At 43.1% G+C, this 18363-nt stretch overlaps 1 protein-coding gene across 1 annotated transcript in view; it reads left to right on the top strand.

Moving 5' to 3' along the window:
* TMEM178B (transmembrane protein 178B) overlaps positions 1 to 16258 on the top strand; it is a 219466-nt gene extending 203208 nt beyond the window's left edge. Inside the window, exon 4 of the mRNA XM_049821555.1 lies at positions 15983 to 16258. Within this exon, the coding sequence (XP_049677512.1) occupies positions 15983 to 16233 (251 nt within the window). The 3' untranslated portion in view covers positions 16234 to 16258. The remainder of the gene's footprint in view (positions 1 to 15982) is intronic.
* The last annotated feature ends 2105 nt before the right edge of the window (positions 16259 to 18363 follow it).

Here is an 18363-nt window from a genome sequence, read left to right as displayed (position 1 = left end):
ATTATTTTATCTGCCAAATTCTGCCACGATGTGTGATATTTTTAATAACGATGTGTTGAGAGGAGATCAAACTTACATTCTGCTCCAGTGTAGACAGGTCTATCAGGGTTACAAAAGGTTACTCTCTTTCTTGTTTTGCACAAGTCAGTGGCAACTGCTATACCTTTCCCGATTTCTTTTAACAGCAAATGTGCATAAATTGACATCTACGAACTGAAGCAATCAGTTAATAAAACAAACAACTAGAGCCATCTAATCTAAAAGTCAGTACCTATCAGTGTTTTCAGACTGTGTCGTATGTTACACAGTCGTTCCTTCTACAGCCAACCAATCTTTTGATTTGAACCTTTTTATTGCTGGATGGTGTTTGAATACAAAGCTGTTACTTCTGTCATGATGTAAATGCTGTCAACATATCATCCTATTGGTCCTCAAAATGCATGGAGCCAGAGTGCCTCTTAGTTTTGCCTGACTTTTTCTCTGAACCAATAATGGGAAAAATGCTTTGGCAGGCTTATGACATCTGACCTCATTGCAGATGAGAGGAGATTGTGTCAAATTGGTAGCTATATAATCAGCCTGAAATCTAACTTTCCCTTCCATTTGCAGTGCCACTTGTCTTGGCTATGTTTGTAGTATTTGCTCTGTTTTAATTTCTAGACAAATAGCTCTTCTGTAATGCTTATACATTCCTGGCTTACCATATCTATGGGTTTTATCCCTTAGTGCCCATAATTCTTTGAACAGGACATCTCAATGGAGCACTGAGAAGTGTGCTGTGATAATCTAACAAGACCAGACATGGTTTCCTTGGCCCTCTGGTTCTTTATTATATTTACTGAACAGTCTTCTTGCTAGCTCATGTGGCAGTGCCTAATAAGGACTTGCTTTAGTGTGCTTGATCTAATTTCTCAAGCAAATTGCTTAAATAAGTCATTTGTGAAATGCAGGCTGTTATCTGGTATTAGCTCATCTGGAATCCAGGACATGTAAACTGTGATTTAGAGTGTGTTTTACACTGTTATTCAGCATGTTTTGTAACAACTTTAAAATTATTAATAATTAATCTTTTCTGTTTAGTCCAAATGTATCTGTATCAACAGCAATCACAGGTCTCTTATGGCTTCTGAAGTTCTTTTGCATAATCTTCTGTATTTATTGTAGAATTTGTACTTGGATTCCTTATCTTGAATGACAGCATTTGCCTGACCACAGTAGGATTTTTTTTCAGTCCCTCATCTCGTACAGAGACAGATGGATACTGCAAATTATGTTTAGTATATTTGACCTAATTTTGCACAATGGTACTAATGCATAGCGTCCTGTACCCAGAGTTGCACTATTTGTTGTAGTTCCATTTCAGTATTGTCAGTATGATTTTATCCTGCAAGGTGGGAGAGTTTCTCTTTTCAAGAGTTTCTCCATTTGGAATTGCACTCTTAAGTTTCACTAAAACTAGTTCATTTTATGCATCTTCAGACTGTTTAATTCCATTACAGAAGTGGGTCATACTCAAATTATACATGACTCCAAGCACATCCTTTTGCAGCTTCTTGCATTTTTTCTACATGCAAATTACTGAAAATCTGTGCATCAGTAAAAGCTCCATACTGGGCATGTCATCCAGTAATTTTGTAATTTTATAATAATTTCTGGAACCTTAGAAGCATCTGTAGCACTACTTCCAAATGTCAGAGTCCTGTGGCAAACCTGATGCTTTCATCCTCATCAAGTACCTAGTAGTAGTCTAAAAGGAATTCAGTTAAACATCTACCTGAGGAGATGCATGTGGGGTGATTTATATGTTGTGTTTTGACCAAAGTATATTTACTTGCACCAAAACCATGCCTTCGCTTCTTCATGTCTAGACATGACCTCCTCATCAGTTCCCAGGAAGCAGTGCTCACATTTTCTGGCTTTGAGAAGTTCTTTTGAAAGTATTCAAACCCTCGACTTGTTTGGTTTTATTATGATGGCAAGCCTGTCAATTCATTTGGTTGGTGTCTTTCCTTGCTCAACAGCAGCTAATATCATTACCAGGTCAAGGTCAAATTTCAGTTTTACTTCCAGCTCCAAAGAGTTGGGATGCTATGAATTGGCACACTGGCAACTCTACCACGGCAAATTCCTGTACCTTCAGGAATCCCTCCTTACAGTTCTTCAACAAGTTGTTTAAGAATATGTCCTGTATCATGATGAGCAGACAAGCTATATATCCATCTAACTATCGGTTTTTCTACCTGCTCTCCAGTGCATTCATTCATAGGATTTTCTTGTTTCAGCATCTCAGATTCTGCAAGGTTGATTGTCTTTCCACAACCATGCAAACCCACACCTTCTGTTACTGTACTTGCTTTATAAAATCAGCTTTTAAAGACAATCTCTGATAGCCTGTTGTTTTCCCAGTTCAGATCTGATTTTATTTCAGTCAGCTCTTTTGAAACATCACGTGGCTTGCTTTATTTCTAGTTTTGAGGCCAAGGCTGACTTTGTATGTAAATGCTTCAAAACCCTTCTCCTCATCAGCAGTGCCTGCCATGGGGAAAGAGGGGTGGCAGGACTGGCCCATGGTGGCACGTCCCAGTGTTTCATCAGTGGTTGCATCCCTCCCTTCCCTACCCGGTGCACCTCCCTGCTGTACTGTTGTCCCTTGTCCCAGCTGGAAATACAGAATGGCACTTTCAATATCTTGTTCTGGTACTTGCTTCAGCACAAAATTCTCCCTGGCCGAATTACATCCTCGGCCGAAGCTACATCGCTTGCCTTTGTAAATGTATTAAAAGACCCACAAAGAATGACGTTTTATCATCCTTATCAGAGCTCTGTCCTTCAGCTGCACATTCATGCATTTTCCTTTTGTAAGTCTGTAATTTGTACCGAGAACACATTTCAGTGAAATTGTTAGGGGGTTTACTGCATGCCTAAGAAGGCAGCCCTTCAGGGAAAGACTGCTGCATTGTCTTATTTTGTTCCAAATTTACTGCAAATAAACGCAATAAATCATCTCTGCACTTGTTTACTGTTTTACCTGTTCTCCTCACTCTTATCTGGTCTCTGCCAGTTTTGTCTTGTGGCATGCACTTTAGGATCACTTCAGGGTTTTTTCCCCATTTGCTAACAGTTTCCTTAGAGAAGCATATAATTTTACTAGGCTTGCAAATATTCATTATTCTTTGCAAAGTCAAGTGTGTTTCTTGCTGTAACCTTGCTTTGAGCCAATTATAAATTTTACCATTAATAATTCAGTCTCTAATTAGTCTATTTGAAAATTATTCCAGCTGCTAAATGCCCTTATTCGTGTGATTTAACTTCACCATGCAGATCTGTAATAAAATGATCTGTAGTCTCACACAGCAGCTCATTTCTTGTCTTTGTCTAGTGACATTTTTGCATGAAATACTGGGCTGGGGGCTTTGCTTGGGTGTCTGAAATTCCCTTTTTTTACTGGGACTTAAAGGCCTGAAAGTCTTGCTGTACACATACAGCAGTGCTATGGAGTTTTTCCTCTCTGATTTTCTGTCCTAGCATTTGCTTTCAGAAACATCAGGAATTTCTTTCATCCTCTCCTCCTCCCTTAGCTCCATGATGATCTGCCAGTCTGGGGGATTTGAGTGCCATTTGCCAGCTCCACTTCTGCCGCTGATTTGGGTTTCTTCTGACTCACCTAAGAGTGGTGCAGAGACATTGCTCTTCGCAGCCCATCCATACTCACAGGACTTAGGTCAAGGTTACAAAAGCTTCAAACCTTTTCCCACAGCAGAGGTGAGCACCTATTCTTTCCAGTGCTGGCTGCTGCGGCAGAGATAAGCAGGCAGGAAAGATGTGTGAGAGGGAAGAAAAAAATAAAGTTATACAGGTGTACTGGCACAATTTAACGCTTTATTTCAGATATGCAAGAAAGGATGTTTATTGAAGAAATAAAGAACAACCCACTTTGGAATGTGTGAGTGCATTCTGCTTTTGTATTCTAATCCAGGGAGAAACAACCTTTTATAAATCATCTCCATCCTCCTCCCTTCTCAGAAATATATCCAGAATATTCCTTCCCTCAGTCCAGGGGTAAGTCAACAAACTGCTTTCTTAGTCCCGCAGCCAGAGGATGGACTGACCGTTTACACCGGGTCACCTTCTCTTGCCCCGGCCACGCAACGCTTCACGCAGGTCTGTCGCAAGGTGCCGGGGGGACAAGGACGCGCTCAGGGCTTTGTGCCAGTCCCTGCCAAGAGCCCAGCAGCTGCCAGAGCACCACTCGCTGTGTCCAGGAGTTGATGACCAGGCTGATACTGAGGGATGCAAACCCCAGCAAAAAATGGGACTTCCAAACAGGGCTTGGGAGCCCGTGCAGCACAGTTGTCAGTACAGATGCGCCGCACACGTCTGTATCCTCTTTCACTCCCCGCCTCCACAGAGAGTCTTGTCTTCAAAATCCCCAAGCCTGTGTGCTGTGCTTCCTTCGCCTGTGCTGTGCATATGTTAGTAGATGACAACTGAGGCATCTGTGTATTTGCAGCCATGGATCGTTACCAGCTGTTGAGTCATTTGAGTCCCAAATTTAACTCACTGTACTTTGAAAATAGCACAAGCAGTAGAAAATAAGAGTGTTTATTCTACACAACTGTGGTCCTGCCATCTCAAAATAATCATTCCGCTGCCGAATAATTTAAGAAACAAAAATGGAGCAATTTAATACAGCATGTGTAAGGCAAAGCTCTCTGATTGACATCTAGGCAGTTATGAAGTACCATCACAGCAGCTGCCAAGTGGAGGCAAAGAGGAAGATAAATAAAAAGAGAAAGTAAAAGACATTCTTTGGAGTTCATCTGGAAATACAGTGGTTCTCACAGGGCACCTAGGAGTTCTATTTCTCACTAATAATCAAGGTCTCTACCCATTCTTCAAGATGTTCTCTTGTGGTGACATGATCAATCACAACACTGAAGTTGGAAGAGAATTTCTGTGATCATATTTATTTTTTTCTGTTCCACAACTTTATTCTTTGAAAATCCATTTTCTTGTGCTTCTTTCCTAAAAGGAATAGCACTAGAAAGTTTATATAAAATCTTTTTTTCCACATGGAAAGACAAGTGCAAATGCATACGTGTGCACACAAGTGTATGCACACAGATCTTAAGCAACAGCACGTGATCTTTACAAAAACAGAGGTCTACAATAAGTGGCTGTAATCTGAGCTGTGAAGCTTGACATAAATATACTTTTCACAAAGGCATAGTACATTTTGCCAGTTTGACAAGCATTTATAATTCAAAAAAAGTTGGATCACTGGAAAAAATGAGATGCCGATCATGTTTTAATCCTGCAGGAGATACTAAATTAGTGATGACTGCAGAGGAACTTAGGAATTTAGCAAAACTCCTTGCAGACCACAGCAAGAACTTATTCATGTGGATTGACCTCCAGATGGAGACAAAGGCTGGGTTGTATCAAGAGATGCCATAAATTGGTTATGAAAGTCTTTGAAACAAGCCTCAGCGCGACAAGGTCAGTTCCCCCTCTGCTGTGCCTCCCACACCACACATGTACACTCCTGTTCCTACTTACGCTTTTGGTTAAATTTTGCATTATGCTCTAAAGTGATTTAAGGCCTTGAATTGGAATGAACTTGAGTTAATGTACAGCATTAATAGGTTTTAAATGTTTAAACCTCTCTACGGCTCTTGATTGTTTAAAACCCTCACACACATTACAGTGGTGTTGTGGAAGGCAGAAAAGGAGCTGATGAAGGTCTTTATGGACCTGTGTGTGATGAGACCCAGAGCTCGGAGCGGCCATGCAGCCTTCGTGCCTTAGTGCCCACCAGGCAGTAACGTAACAAGGCCAAATGCATGCCCGTTAAGGTAATAAGAGTTAGCCTGTTTTTAAAAATGTCCTTTTTCATTGCTTTCAGGATTTGTCAGTCCCTCTCTCTTCAGACAGGTCTCTCCTGCACAGCTTGCGGTATCCCTCACAGACAGGCTCACAGGTCATGTTCTTTGGTCTTGTTTTAGTCTATGTTTCTGGGGCCTAAAGGGTGGCCCTTCTTTTCTTATGTATTTCAAAACCTGGACACTGATGGATACATGTCCAGATACATATATATGGGTATAGGTCCACTGGGCATACACATGACCAGTCCGCATACGTGGATAGGACTGGACGTGCTTCTTCATCCTGACCAACTAACCATCAGTAATCAGCTTTTAGAAATTGGTATCACTTTCCTTTTGAATGTTACCTGATTTCCTATTTTCACTCCAAAAATAAACATGTAGGAAATCATCCATGCAGACATACACACCCTTCACCACCTTTTGGGGTTTTAGTATGATGCCAGGGTGGCCTGTTTAGCATTTCCAAGCCAGAAAGCAATTGCTCAGCTGACAGCCTGACAAGGCTCGCAGTACATTACGCTTAAAAGGCAGAACTAGGGTAGCTTGTTACGTCTTTACTTCTAGTACTTTTCTATGCTTACTGGTGCACTGAGAACATATTTTGCATTTATTTATTAATGCTGGCATCCATTTTGAAAAGGAAATAGGAGACTTTCTGGAAATATGAAAGATTGCCTGCTTTCACTGTACAGGCATCTGTGTATCACTGTGTACCAGCCATTGAAATGCTCTTTTATAATTTTGTGTTGTAATACTCCTCATAACAGACATCTCTTCATCTCCTACAAAAGCAGAATTACGTCCTTCTCACAGAATACTGTTTTCATTAGATGCTATTTTTTTCCAATACTTCAGGAATATAGCTGATTCTTTAGGTCAATACTGGCAGACCTAGCCCTGAAAAGCTGGGACCTAGCAGTTAACACCTCCATAAGAGAATGGGGGTGGATGGGGGTGGGATATAGAAATGTGGGGGGGGGGGGGGTTCAAATCAATAACACAGCTGTGCTGTATGGTGTAGTCATTTAGAGGTGGGTTGGTTTTTTTTCCTGGAAGGAAAGGCACAACAAGAGAATTCATTGTCAACTCCATAGCATTTGATCTCCATGGAAACATTATCAGCTGACTTCAAAGTCAACCTTCAAATGTGTTGGATGTTGTGGGGTTTTTTTCCTGTGGCTCGCTTCTGGTGCTCCTAGATGTGCACTTGCATGCTGGGGGGAGAAATACCAACACAACCAGTTCTGGCAACCTTGTACCTGATCACATAAGAGCACTGGCATTTAAGAGAAGGAGAGGAAAGGCTTCATAAGAGGTGCAGAGATCTCACAGTCTGGAGAAAAAGACAGGGCAAGTATTATATGTCCACCTATAAACTCATTGTTTTCCATTCTTAACTCAAATTTGTCTCCCTGAATTTGGCATACAGTAAATTAAGGAGTCAGCTCGCTCTGGCTTTTCAGCAAAAAGAACTCTTCGTATTCCTGTGCGTGTTCATTTTAAGTCAGCTATGCTGACTTGTAATTTCTCCCTCACCAGGACAGGAGGTACTGACAGAAGCATCAATACCTTCTAGAGTTACAAGAACAGAAAACCTAGCGTAGTCTATGAAGGGCATGCAATCCAGTTTGCTTCTCAGGGATGTCAGTAGGTCTTTGGGCGGGCTGACAGAAGGTGAATTAAAGTAGGAGCAAAGTAGGGGAGACAGATCCGACAGAAATACAAAAGACTTTCCCACCCACAGCCTTGGAAAACAAGTTATGTGTATTTTAAAATTCCATGCTTGTTACTTATCCCTTAATAATGTCATCAGGTCTTTGATCTGTTGCTGGCTCCTGAATTCCAATGGCAAGATGCATCAAGGCCAAAGGAAGACAACGAAAACAAATCTGGCATTTATTATTGGGTTGGTTTTTATAAAAAAAAAGAAAAAGTTTGCTGAGTTTTTTGCATGCCTGGCATCAAAGAGGAAAGAAGACTGCACATGCAACAGAAGGAAGAGTAATACTGGCATGATTTGGTAGACAGAAAGAATTCTTCACAGAGAGAAAGGGGAGCAAATTTCTGTGTGTGGCAGATCTTGCTAAATGCAGAGGCTGAACCAAGGTTTAGATTCACCTTCTTGGCTCCTCAGGTTGTCAACTTAGAAAAAACAACATTCCCCTTGGACAAATCACTGCTACGCTTGCTTGGTCTAATCTGCCTGGACAGAGTCCAAGTGGCCACTGGAAACTCCACAGAGAAAGCAGCCAGACCTGACAGAAACTAGATGAGTGGGGCCTTCCTCATTTCTGCCCAACCCAGGTCTTCCAGGCGATACAGGGACGAGTCATGCCAACATATTCGTGGGGGCTACAGAGGCTGCAGAGGTATTTCCTCTGCAACAGGAAAGAGGATTCCAGCATGTGATACTTGAAGGCGGTACAGGGTCAGGGTACTTTGTTGCTTGCAAGCATTCACATGAATGATGTAAACTTCATAGGGTTGGCCTGCACTAAGTAGTCCTTTTTGACAAGACAGTTACATCTTGTTTTGATTTCTGGCTAGTATATCTCAATACCTGTATCACTTAGCACATACAGAAAGGATTTTGCTGTTTCTGCCAGGTCACCTCAGGGAAACAGTAATAGAGCCCAGAGCCTTTTACAGTAAAGATCCTCAGTTCACATTCAGTACAAACAACTGAAAGTTGTACAAGCAAGGAGTCCTTTGGTCACTTGAAAAAAATTAATGGATAGGCTTCTCTCCAGCACCTGAAGGGGAAAATATCCACATTGGGTAGCTACCACCATCACCCAGAGCTCCCAACATCTCCTTTAGTAGTGCCTTCAGCAAACAGAACAATTAAAAAGACGTGCAAGTAATTCTACCCTTTCAGCACTGAAAGTATTCCCTCTGAGAGTGTTTTTAGTGGCACACACCAGTCAACATGGAAGAAGGCTGCACTGAATTTGTTTGTGCTGTGTCTGTTCTCCAGTCTCACTTGTCTTGAAGAACATGTCTGAAGATTTTTCAGCAATTGAAGGTTTCCTACAAAAGAAAGATTCCACAAACTCTCTGAGGTTCCTTCTGAAAGAGGCTCCATTTTTTGACTGGAAGAAAAAGACCTTGCGTGGAGAGAGGCAGAATGACCTGGTTGCTAAAAAACCAAACGCAATGTGGTGCACAGATTTCCCATGCTATGGGAGATGTCCTGTGACAAGGCAAACCCAGCCTGACCCCACAAGTTTCTCTTCAGCTCTGGCAAATGCCTAGGCTGGGAAGCACCTGCCTGAGGTACAGTTTGATACTAAACTTATGTGTCTTGTCATCTGGCAAATCTGAGATGCGATGGAGTCACTCGAGTTTCCCCAGACCTCCGGTGCCCCCTTCCATTTAATCTTTTAGCCTCTGCCTGGGCCATCCTGGGCAGTCCATACTGCAGGGGATGAAATAAACTGGCCGGCAGCCTCTGTGTGTTGCAAAGCATGGTGCTTGCCAGCACAGGGATGGGATAATTTCACTAACCTTTGATTAGGATGTTTCTTCATTTTGACATTGAGAGATCCTCTTCCTTCCTTTCCCTTCTGCTCCCAGGAAAATACTGAATCACATCCCACTACTACAACTGGCACAGTTTTTGCTGCCTCCTCCATTGTGGCTGCAAGTTCATGAGCCATTATGTTTGCTTAATGGCTGTAGTCAGGCCACTTTATTATGGCTAGATTATTTTGGGTGGGTCATAGGAATCACTATTGCTAAAGTAATCAGAGGGTTATTCAACTCAGGCTTTGATCAACTCCTCTATTTCTCCCTAGTCCATTTTATCAAAGCAATGTGCCTTTAGCTAAGTAGTGTTGCTTTTGCCTTACATGCCAACTCACAACGTGAGAGGGTGCTTGGTAATAGCTGGTGCTCACTGGCTGCCATAGTGTACAGCATGGATATCCGCTCCCAGTACCGTCCCACGCACTGTGGGATGTGGCAGCAGAAATGTCACCACGTGCAAATCTGCAGGGTGCTATAAAGTGCAATATAGACTGACTGTCAGTTGTATCAGCATAGCAAAGTGGAGATCAGCCCTCAACTGCTGTAATATTGTTCCATATACTATACTGATTTACATGAGCCTAAGGATGGTACCCATTAAGTATCTGCAGTCATGACAGAGGATACCTAGTCCTCTGGTGCCATAACATATTATGGCTTGTGCAGTGGCAATTCAATAGACAGGCACCGCTGCTGAGTAACACACAGCAGGCGTACAGCTCTGGTGTGGTGTGGATATCGCTGGTACATTTTGAGGTAGGAGGCCAAAGGCCAAATGCAAACCACATTCTGACAGTGGCTATAATGCAATATCATAGCACCACTATAGACCCCGCAGTTTACTCTGGCTCATTGTATAAAATAAAAATGCATTAAGTTCCAACCCAGGTGGGTATATGGTCTGACAAGGACACCGCACTGAATCTCCATCACCCAGTCAGACTTCGTCTTTCCATCTCGGCTTTTTTTATAAGGGCAATTTTCCAGTAAACCCCTTGCTATTCTGCAACCTATCGGTGATGCTGCAAGCTGCTTCTGCTGGAACAGTACATAATTAAGCAATAATTTATATTCTGTGCGTGTATGCACAGAGCAATAAAGTGTTCTCAAGAGCTGCGTGCTGCTGAGGCGTTTAATCCATGCACAGAAGGAGTTTACTGCAAAGCTGCTCCCTCCAAAAGGCTTTTGTCATCACTGTGTTGGGAGGGAATTCAGTTTATTCTTTAATAATTTCATTTGATTGTGATATAATTTAAATAGCTAATGGTACACACTCCACTTTAGGATCAGACCTCATTTTATTTGTTTGTTTGATGTACCTTGAAAGTAGTAAAAGCTAGCAGGGCAGAGAGAAAGTAAAGATAATGTTGTTTCACTTGTGAGATTTTTTTCCCCATAACCCTATAATAAAAAAGTGATGATAATTAAATAAACAGCACTCCTTCCAAAGGCATTAGTGGCCACAAATTGCCATCAATCGCAGCTACCAGAAATACTTTAAAAGGTGGAGGAGATTCACATTTATGTGAGAACTGCATAGTTTCAGAGGACATCTTAAAATCCATACCTTTGTGTTTCTCTTTTTATCTACTAGTGTTTATAAGTAATACTTGACATTTCTATCTCTGGAAAAAAAACAGAAGGGGAGAAGAAGAGGATTTTTGTTTGTTTACTTTATACATCTGACAGTACAGTTAGTTCGTGAGTCATTTCTGCCTGTTGTGGGGGAAGGGAACGAGCGTCATTCCGTCAGTCGTGGAAGAAATGTTTTCTAAATAATGAGAAAAATGATTTGTAGAGAGGAGGGTCTCAGAGGTGGGCCTGGTGCCCAGATCATTTTAATTAGTGGCTTTTTGGATTTTCCTTGACTTCAAATTGGCGATGTCTCCTTCAGGCTACAGTCAGACACCTCATCCCTAACATTAGGGGGGAGGATGTTTAGATGAAGCTCCTGCCAGTGGGGTCTGCGCACCAGCACCATGAAGGCTCACCTTTGCAGTATATCTAAGAAAGGCAGCAGTTCTTGTCTCACAAAACACCCCGGACCCTGTGAAATCCCTCAAGCTCTAGCGCGGAGGAAGCTGAGCCAGGTCTGTGGGTGAAGGATGTGGCTTCTGACATGGTTCAGGGGGGGCACTAGCATAAGGCAATATTCAAACACATTTGGTATGGGTGGTTTGAGCCTGTTTGTGTTTAAATCGGTTCACTCACAAGCAGTTCTGCTCTCCCCTGGAGGTGAGGTTTGAAAACTGCAAATGGAGGCATTGCAGCCCCTCGCACAGCAGGGATGATCAGAAAGAAAAGGGATGTTTACAAAAAAAAAAAAAAAATTCCTAGCAGCAGAGGCCCGTGGCTCTGTTTGATACAATCATGCTTGAAAACAGGTACAGTAAAGGGCTTTGACTCATAATCCACATCAGATTAGGCTTTGATCAATAATGATATTCCCTTTCCCAGCCATCCCTCTCCTGACCATGTCTGCCTTTGCAGCCACAATGGCAGGACCCCAATCTTATACACATATATAACAAATAAGTTCATCTCTGTCCTAAACTTCAAGTCTAAATGGAAGAGACATTCAGTGTAACGTTTAATATTCTTCTTCTGTAATATATAAGAAGAAAAACACAAGATAGCCATGAGGTATTTAATATCTTAGCTGCTCAAACCGCTGTTGATCATCAGTCCGTTAGCAGGACAGGCACTGGCAAAGCCAGCCCAAGAGGAAGGGCGGCTGTCTGATAAGGAGTAAGGATGGAGGTTTGACTACATGTCAGACAGCAGCTTCTGTGGCACCGACAGAGCTTTACATGAAGTTTCATCTCTCACCTGACGGAAGCATTTTGCAGTGACACATGAATTTCCTTTGCCAAAAACACTGCTTTTGCCTTGTCTCATTCATTAGTGTTTCGCTTCGGATGATAATGTGTAAATCCCAGCGCAAAGAACTTAGCGTGTTCTGCTCTCCCCAGCTGCTGAAGGAGACGGTCTTTATCTCCCCTGTCCAGCTCGCGTAGCAGCACATCTCCAGTGAGCTCTTATTACTGCCTGTCATTCACATTCTGTGTGCCAGTGCCACGGCTGGACCACCAGCCTTCAGGTCTGGTCATCTGCTTGGGCCAGAGTTACGGGGAGTGTTTTTCACAAAGAAATTAAAGTTTGTGTTTCTGCGGCTGCCCAGGGATCTGGGGCATTAGTGCACATGTAGGGGGGCAACTCTCTGACAGCAAGAACCTGTCAGGAAAGTGAATAAGGGTTCAGTTTATTTTCTGGGGAGAAAAAGAATCTCAGCATTGGGGATGCTCATGACTTGCTGCAGTCCCGCTGCCTCTGAAGCACAGTGTCCATAGTGTAGGCAGTGTCATGGGCAGGAGCGACAGCGTCCCTCCTGCCATCCCAGCTCCGTGTCTCACCCAAACTAGCAGAGGCTACATTTCCAAGTGTAAGCTCAGTTTCTGTATCCCTTCCACCCATGACTCCTTCACTATGATGGCCAACAATCACGCAATTTGCAAGGATGATCCTTTGTGTTACGATTGCCAGTTCATGAGGAAAAGCTACCGAACAGTCGTGAGGTAGTAACCGTGCTCAGTTTTCATCAGTAACCCTCCTGGTGAGAGGCCAGATTAACTACAAGTGGGAACTTCTTTGCTTGGCTGAATACAAACAACACATAGGACTCGTATAATGGCCATAAAGATTCCTCTAGGTGGTATAAAATGGCATTTTTTTGTGTCTGTAATGAACAGCACTAGGGAGGCTGATAAACCTGTGCCATACAAGACATCCTGCAGAAGCACAGGGGAGTGACTGGCTGAGGACTGTACTATGCATCCTCTAACGTGCATGGCAGTCATTATTTGTCATCGTGGGATTAGCACATTCTCCAGCGAAGGGGCAGGACAGGGACAGCCTATTGTAAAGAAGTCTCATGCTTGTGATTTGCTTTATTCTTTATTGTTGTTACTCATTCTTCTTTATTGTTTGTTTGTTATGGGGCAGAATACCCCCAGCAAGCTTGAGTGCCAATATATTGGGCATTGCTCGAATACAAAGAGTAAGCAACTCTCATTGCATGGAAGAGTTTGTGATCAAAACAGCCAAGGCAAAGTGTGAAAGCACAGGGAGTATTTGAAATCCAGAGTTATTTCCTTCTTTTTTGTACTTAGCAAACGCAGCTTCAGTCTGGCCGCACAGATTTTTCCACCCACCTCTCTTAACAATCTTGTATTTCGAGAGAGCTGAAATTATCATGTTCTTGCTAGCAAAGAAAGGCCTTTCATGTAATTTTCTTACCACAGCCATTTGAAATGAACCACAGAGCTTGGTTCAGAGCACAGTGGCTGTGATGGATCCTTTTTTCCCTGATCCCACAATGTACTTAGTCACGTTGGCATGTCACAAAGGGAACAACCGCGTTCTTGCCAGACACTGTCATGCTACTGGATAACCTAAGTGACATGGTACAACATGGAAAGGGGTGTGTGGTTTCTAATCAAACAACCCAATTTTTGGACTAAGGGATTCTGGGAGAGAGACCTCCCCATCTATCCTGCTCTGTGCTTTGAATTAGTGTAGGACATCTCTGAAGAAAAGCTCCAGAGCCTGGGATCTCACAAGGCTTCTGCAAAAGTCCAGAGCACTGATAGTAGACTAATTGGGTGCTGGTGAGAGGCAAGAAGGCTGGTTTTATTTAAATAGGCATATTACCTACTGCAGCAGCTCGCTGGTCCTCACTGGTACCCTGTGGCACTATCATAATACGAGTACTTATGAATAACCTGGGCCATCTGGCAGCTATATACAGCATTAGGGGAGGAACCCAGAGTTCCCATATTCCCTGACCTTTACAACAGAGAATATCTACAAGTGGCACTCCAAAACACATTGGAGAAAAGACAGTCCAAATAGACAAAGCAGTGATCAGAAGAGGGAACAGGGAGGGCCATGATGGTGGTCTCACAGCAGGTCCATGATAGAGATTTGTCTGCAGGTTCTAGACCTGTGTGATGTTCCTACTAAGTAAAGGAGGTGGGTATGGTGGAAAGTCCACACATTTTCGGTGGTGTATATATGTTCCTACAAATGACCCCAGTTTCTGAGCCTAAGTCCAGGCACATTCACCATATAATCTTACCTGTGTCCTCAGAGTGAGGAGTCTAAAATCAATTTCTTCAATACAGCTGCAGCTAAAAAGAGCAAAGCAGCAGAGAAACATCAGGAAAAGTGTTGCTGAAGAGAAGGAGAAGCAGGGGCAGGAAGGAGTAGAAGGAGGCAAGGACACCAGAGGAAAGGAGCTTGACACTAAAACTAGGCTGGCAGTGACTGCTTTGGAGGTACATGCTATCCTAGGGATGGGACCAGGAGGAGTAGGAGATTCCTCACCAGCAGCTGCTAGTGAACAGACGCAGGACTTGCTGCACTGGTAGCACACGTAGCGTGCTACTGATCTGTGCATGAACAGCGGGACGACACACGGGACCGACCATGTGTGTTACTATAGCACATGTCCTGTAGGTTGTTGCCTTCTGTGCCCACGGCTCTCCAGGCAACTCAGAGAGGCCCACGCAGGAAGGAATTAGAGAGGAAAAATAAACTACCAACTTTATGTTGATTTTAGTTATTGTCTCTTGAGACAGGCTCGTAACATCTGTAGTTATCCATTATTTGGTGTGTGGGTGGCAACTGTGACATTTCAGGAGCTCAGAGTTTAACTTTGATGAAGCTGGAGGCCAAAGATCAAAATTAGATTCATCTGGGTGGGCTAAGGTTCAGCCTCTCATCTGATATGTGTGTCTTTCCATAACACTTACCACCTGACAGAGTTATGAAGCCTGTCCTCACCGTGTTCCCAGGAAGAAATGAAATATTGCTTGCAGAGATGGAAAACAAGAACAGGATATTTTGAAGATTTCCCCAACACTGCAGAGGGCATCTAAATTGGGACTGGATTCATGCAGAGAGCAGAATATGAATTTTGTAAGGGATTTTAAGATTTTGACAGTGATATTTAAAAGGGGAGTGTATAATGAAAGATTTCAGATTTTGATAGAAGAAGAGCCTGAAAAAAATCTCCCAAGTAATTTCAAATGTATCTTTCAACAGAGCCAGAATATGTCAAGTATTTTGTACTATTTTCATCTATAAAATACATCACTGAAAAAATGAAATTAAACAAAAAATTCAAGCTTTTTTCCCCAAAAGAGGTATTGAAACATGATGATTCACTCTGTATTTGTCTACAGCTGGATTCCAGAAAAATCAATGGTTTCATGAAGCATGCTGGTTCCCAAGGGAGTGCTCGTAATGAAAAAACTGTTCTTGTTGAAGTTTCTCCATACAGCTCTGTTCAGCATCAGATCAATATTCAAGGCTCTGGTGGCACTCAGTTCTTTCCCCATGGAGCCGCTAGACTAAGCCACTTCCTATACGAAAATCTTCCCTTAGGTGTTTCCTTACTGCTTGCACCAGCTCTTCTCAGGCGACTTGGGAAGTGGTATGTCTATCACTCTTCTAACTTCTCTGTTTTTTTCTTCCCTCCTTCTCCCCTTCCCGCTCTCCTCCAGGAACCTTCTGCATCATTTCACTGTGCACGTGCGTGGCTGGAATCAACTTTGAGCTCTCCCGCTACCCCCGCTACCTGTACGGACTTCCCGACGACATCAGCCATGGCTATGGCTGGTCCATGTTCTGTGCGTGGGGGGGCCTGGGCCTCACTCTTATCTCTGGCTTCTTCTGCACTCTGGCCCCTTCCGTCCAACCTGTCCCCAGGACCAACTACCCCAAATCTAGACCTGAGAATGGGACAGTGTGCTAAAACAAAGAGCAAACAAATACACACACACACATACATATATATATATATGTCTATGTATACCTATACATGCATATATATGTATATATAATTATATATATATATATAATCTCAAATTAATGCCAGTGCCAAGGTAGAGCTGAGTCCAACATGGCACTCACATCTCCACCGGACTCTGTATTGCTTCGTTCTTTCTCACAGTGATGGGAAAGCTTTTCTCTCACATGGCTCTTCCATCCAACTCTTAACTTCAGCATCATACCTTAGAGGTTGAATGAACATACAGTTGCACCTACCTACTGCCATTTGGGAAGGGGAACAGGGGGTCTGTTTGGGGGATCTGGAACCAGAATCTGTACAGGACATGGAGGAGGGGGGGGAGGGGGGGGGGGGGGGGGGACAAAAAGCCTGTCCATTGCAGCCAGAAGGGAAAATGCAAACAGCAAGCAAAGGAACAAATCAAGCATTCGAGCCACCTCTACAATGTACCTCCTCAAGGCCATTATCAGAAACCCACCTACTTTCTTTTTCTTTCTTAAAACAAAATGACAGAAGCCTGCCCTGTCATTGGTTTTGGGGGTTGTTTTGGTTTTTTTGCTTAAAACACAGAACCAAAATGGACAGAACGTGTGGAGAAAAGCAGAAAAGCATTTTCTTTTTGCCTGCCAAACTTTAGAGAGAAGCAAACAAGTGAAAATTATAATATTAATAACAAACAAATCTAACAAAATAAAACCAGAAAACAACAAAAAAACTCCATGAGGATATCTCAGCGGACTTTCCAACAATGCGGTTTTAATCTTCCAGCTGCCTTACATCCAGGCTTGCAACCGAGGCTGAACTGCTAACCTAAATGCAGCAGAAGGCCTTTTGAAAATGCTGTGATACATGTGTGTATAACTTTTTCTTCCCTCTTCTTTTATTTATTTTTTTTTTTAAGAAAAAGAAAAATTTAAAACATTGCAATGTGATTGTCCACTAAACCATCCATGCTGTGTTTGTGGCCCAAGACTGAGGCACCGCAACTGCAGAAGCATGAGGAGAGCCGTCAGGTCTGAGACAGCATGTCTCCTCTGGTGGATTTCAGGATGTTTTTTTGTTTTCACTGAGCATCTGAGAGTTCAGGATGGTGGATCCAGGGGAAGACCGACCAGGGAGAAGGGAGGTGGGGGGACCCCTGGCAGTTGTTCTTCCCAGGTGTTCGCTGAAGTGGGATTTCATCGAGTTTCTATGTTGGATGTTTAAGACAACTGGGCAAAGGCCATTGCCGAGGAGAAAAGGGGAGCTGATTCTTGTAAGGGAGAAGTAAGAGACGCCTCATGTTGTGTTCATGTACGCCAAATAAGACCTTCCCACATCTTGTCTTTGGAAACTGCCCCGGTTCGCTGGACATCTCCACTCTCCACCTGGGAGAATTATGTACAGATGGAAGCGAAAGGGTCAGATGCAGACAACGGAGATCCATTTCCCATGAGCTCAAGCGTTGTATGATATAATTGTGAATCCACAAATGGGACTCTCTCTCTCTCTTTTATTGTCTATCTCTTCTTCCTGCTACTCCTCTTCCCATTGTCTCCTTTTTCCTTCACTCTGCTCTTCCCATCGTTCAGGTCACAGGTCCCAGAAGAGCTAAATGAACTAAATGAACAGCAGAGTCCGGAGAGGCAGGTGAATGCCAGCAGGGGAAGCAAAGCATTTTGGCTGTGAGGGCAGCGGGTCCTTGCAAGGGAACAGTGGCTGAGGGGAAGGTAGGGAGGAAGGGCCAAGGGTGTAACCAAATGGACTCTGAAGAGGCGGTGACTGGATGGTCATATGCAGAAGTGAGGGTACCACTGACAAATGTACAGGCAAAGGGAGACGGGGAAAAGAGAAAAGTCCTCCCCAAAACCAACCCAACCCAACATGCTCTTAATTCAGGGATAGTATCAGCAATCCTTTCTTACGTGATAGCTGCATGCCATCAGTCCTCATTAGTCAATAAAAATCATCCTCTGCATCCACAAAAACTCACCAGGAGAAGGAGGCAACCTGTTGAAACTGTGCCTACTGCACAGAAATGAAGGCATTAATTTCCGGGTCATGCCATTTGCACAGCTGGCAAGAAACAGTATTTTGCTTCGTTAAAAAAATCCA

The sequence above is a fragment of the Accipiter gentilis genome, chromosome 18 (genome assembly GCF_929443795.1).
Source record: "Accipiter gentilis chromosome 18, bAccGen1.1, whole genome shotgun sequence".
Taxonomy (NCBI): Eukaryota; Metazoa; Chordata; class Aves; order Accipitriformes; family Accipitridae; genus Astur; species Astur gentilis.
This window is presented reverse-complemented; position numbering and strand designations above follow the sequence as displayed.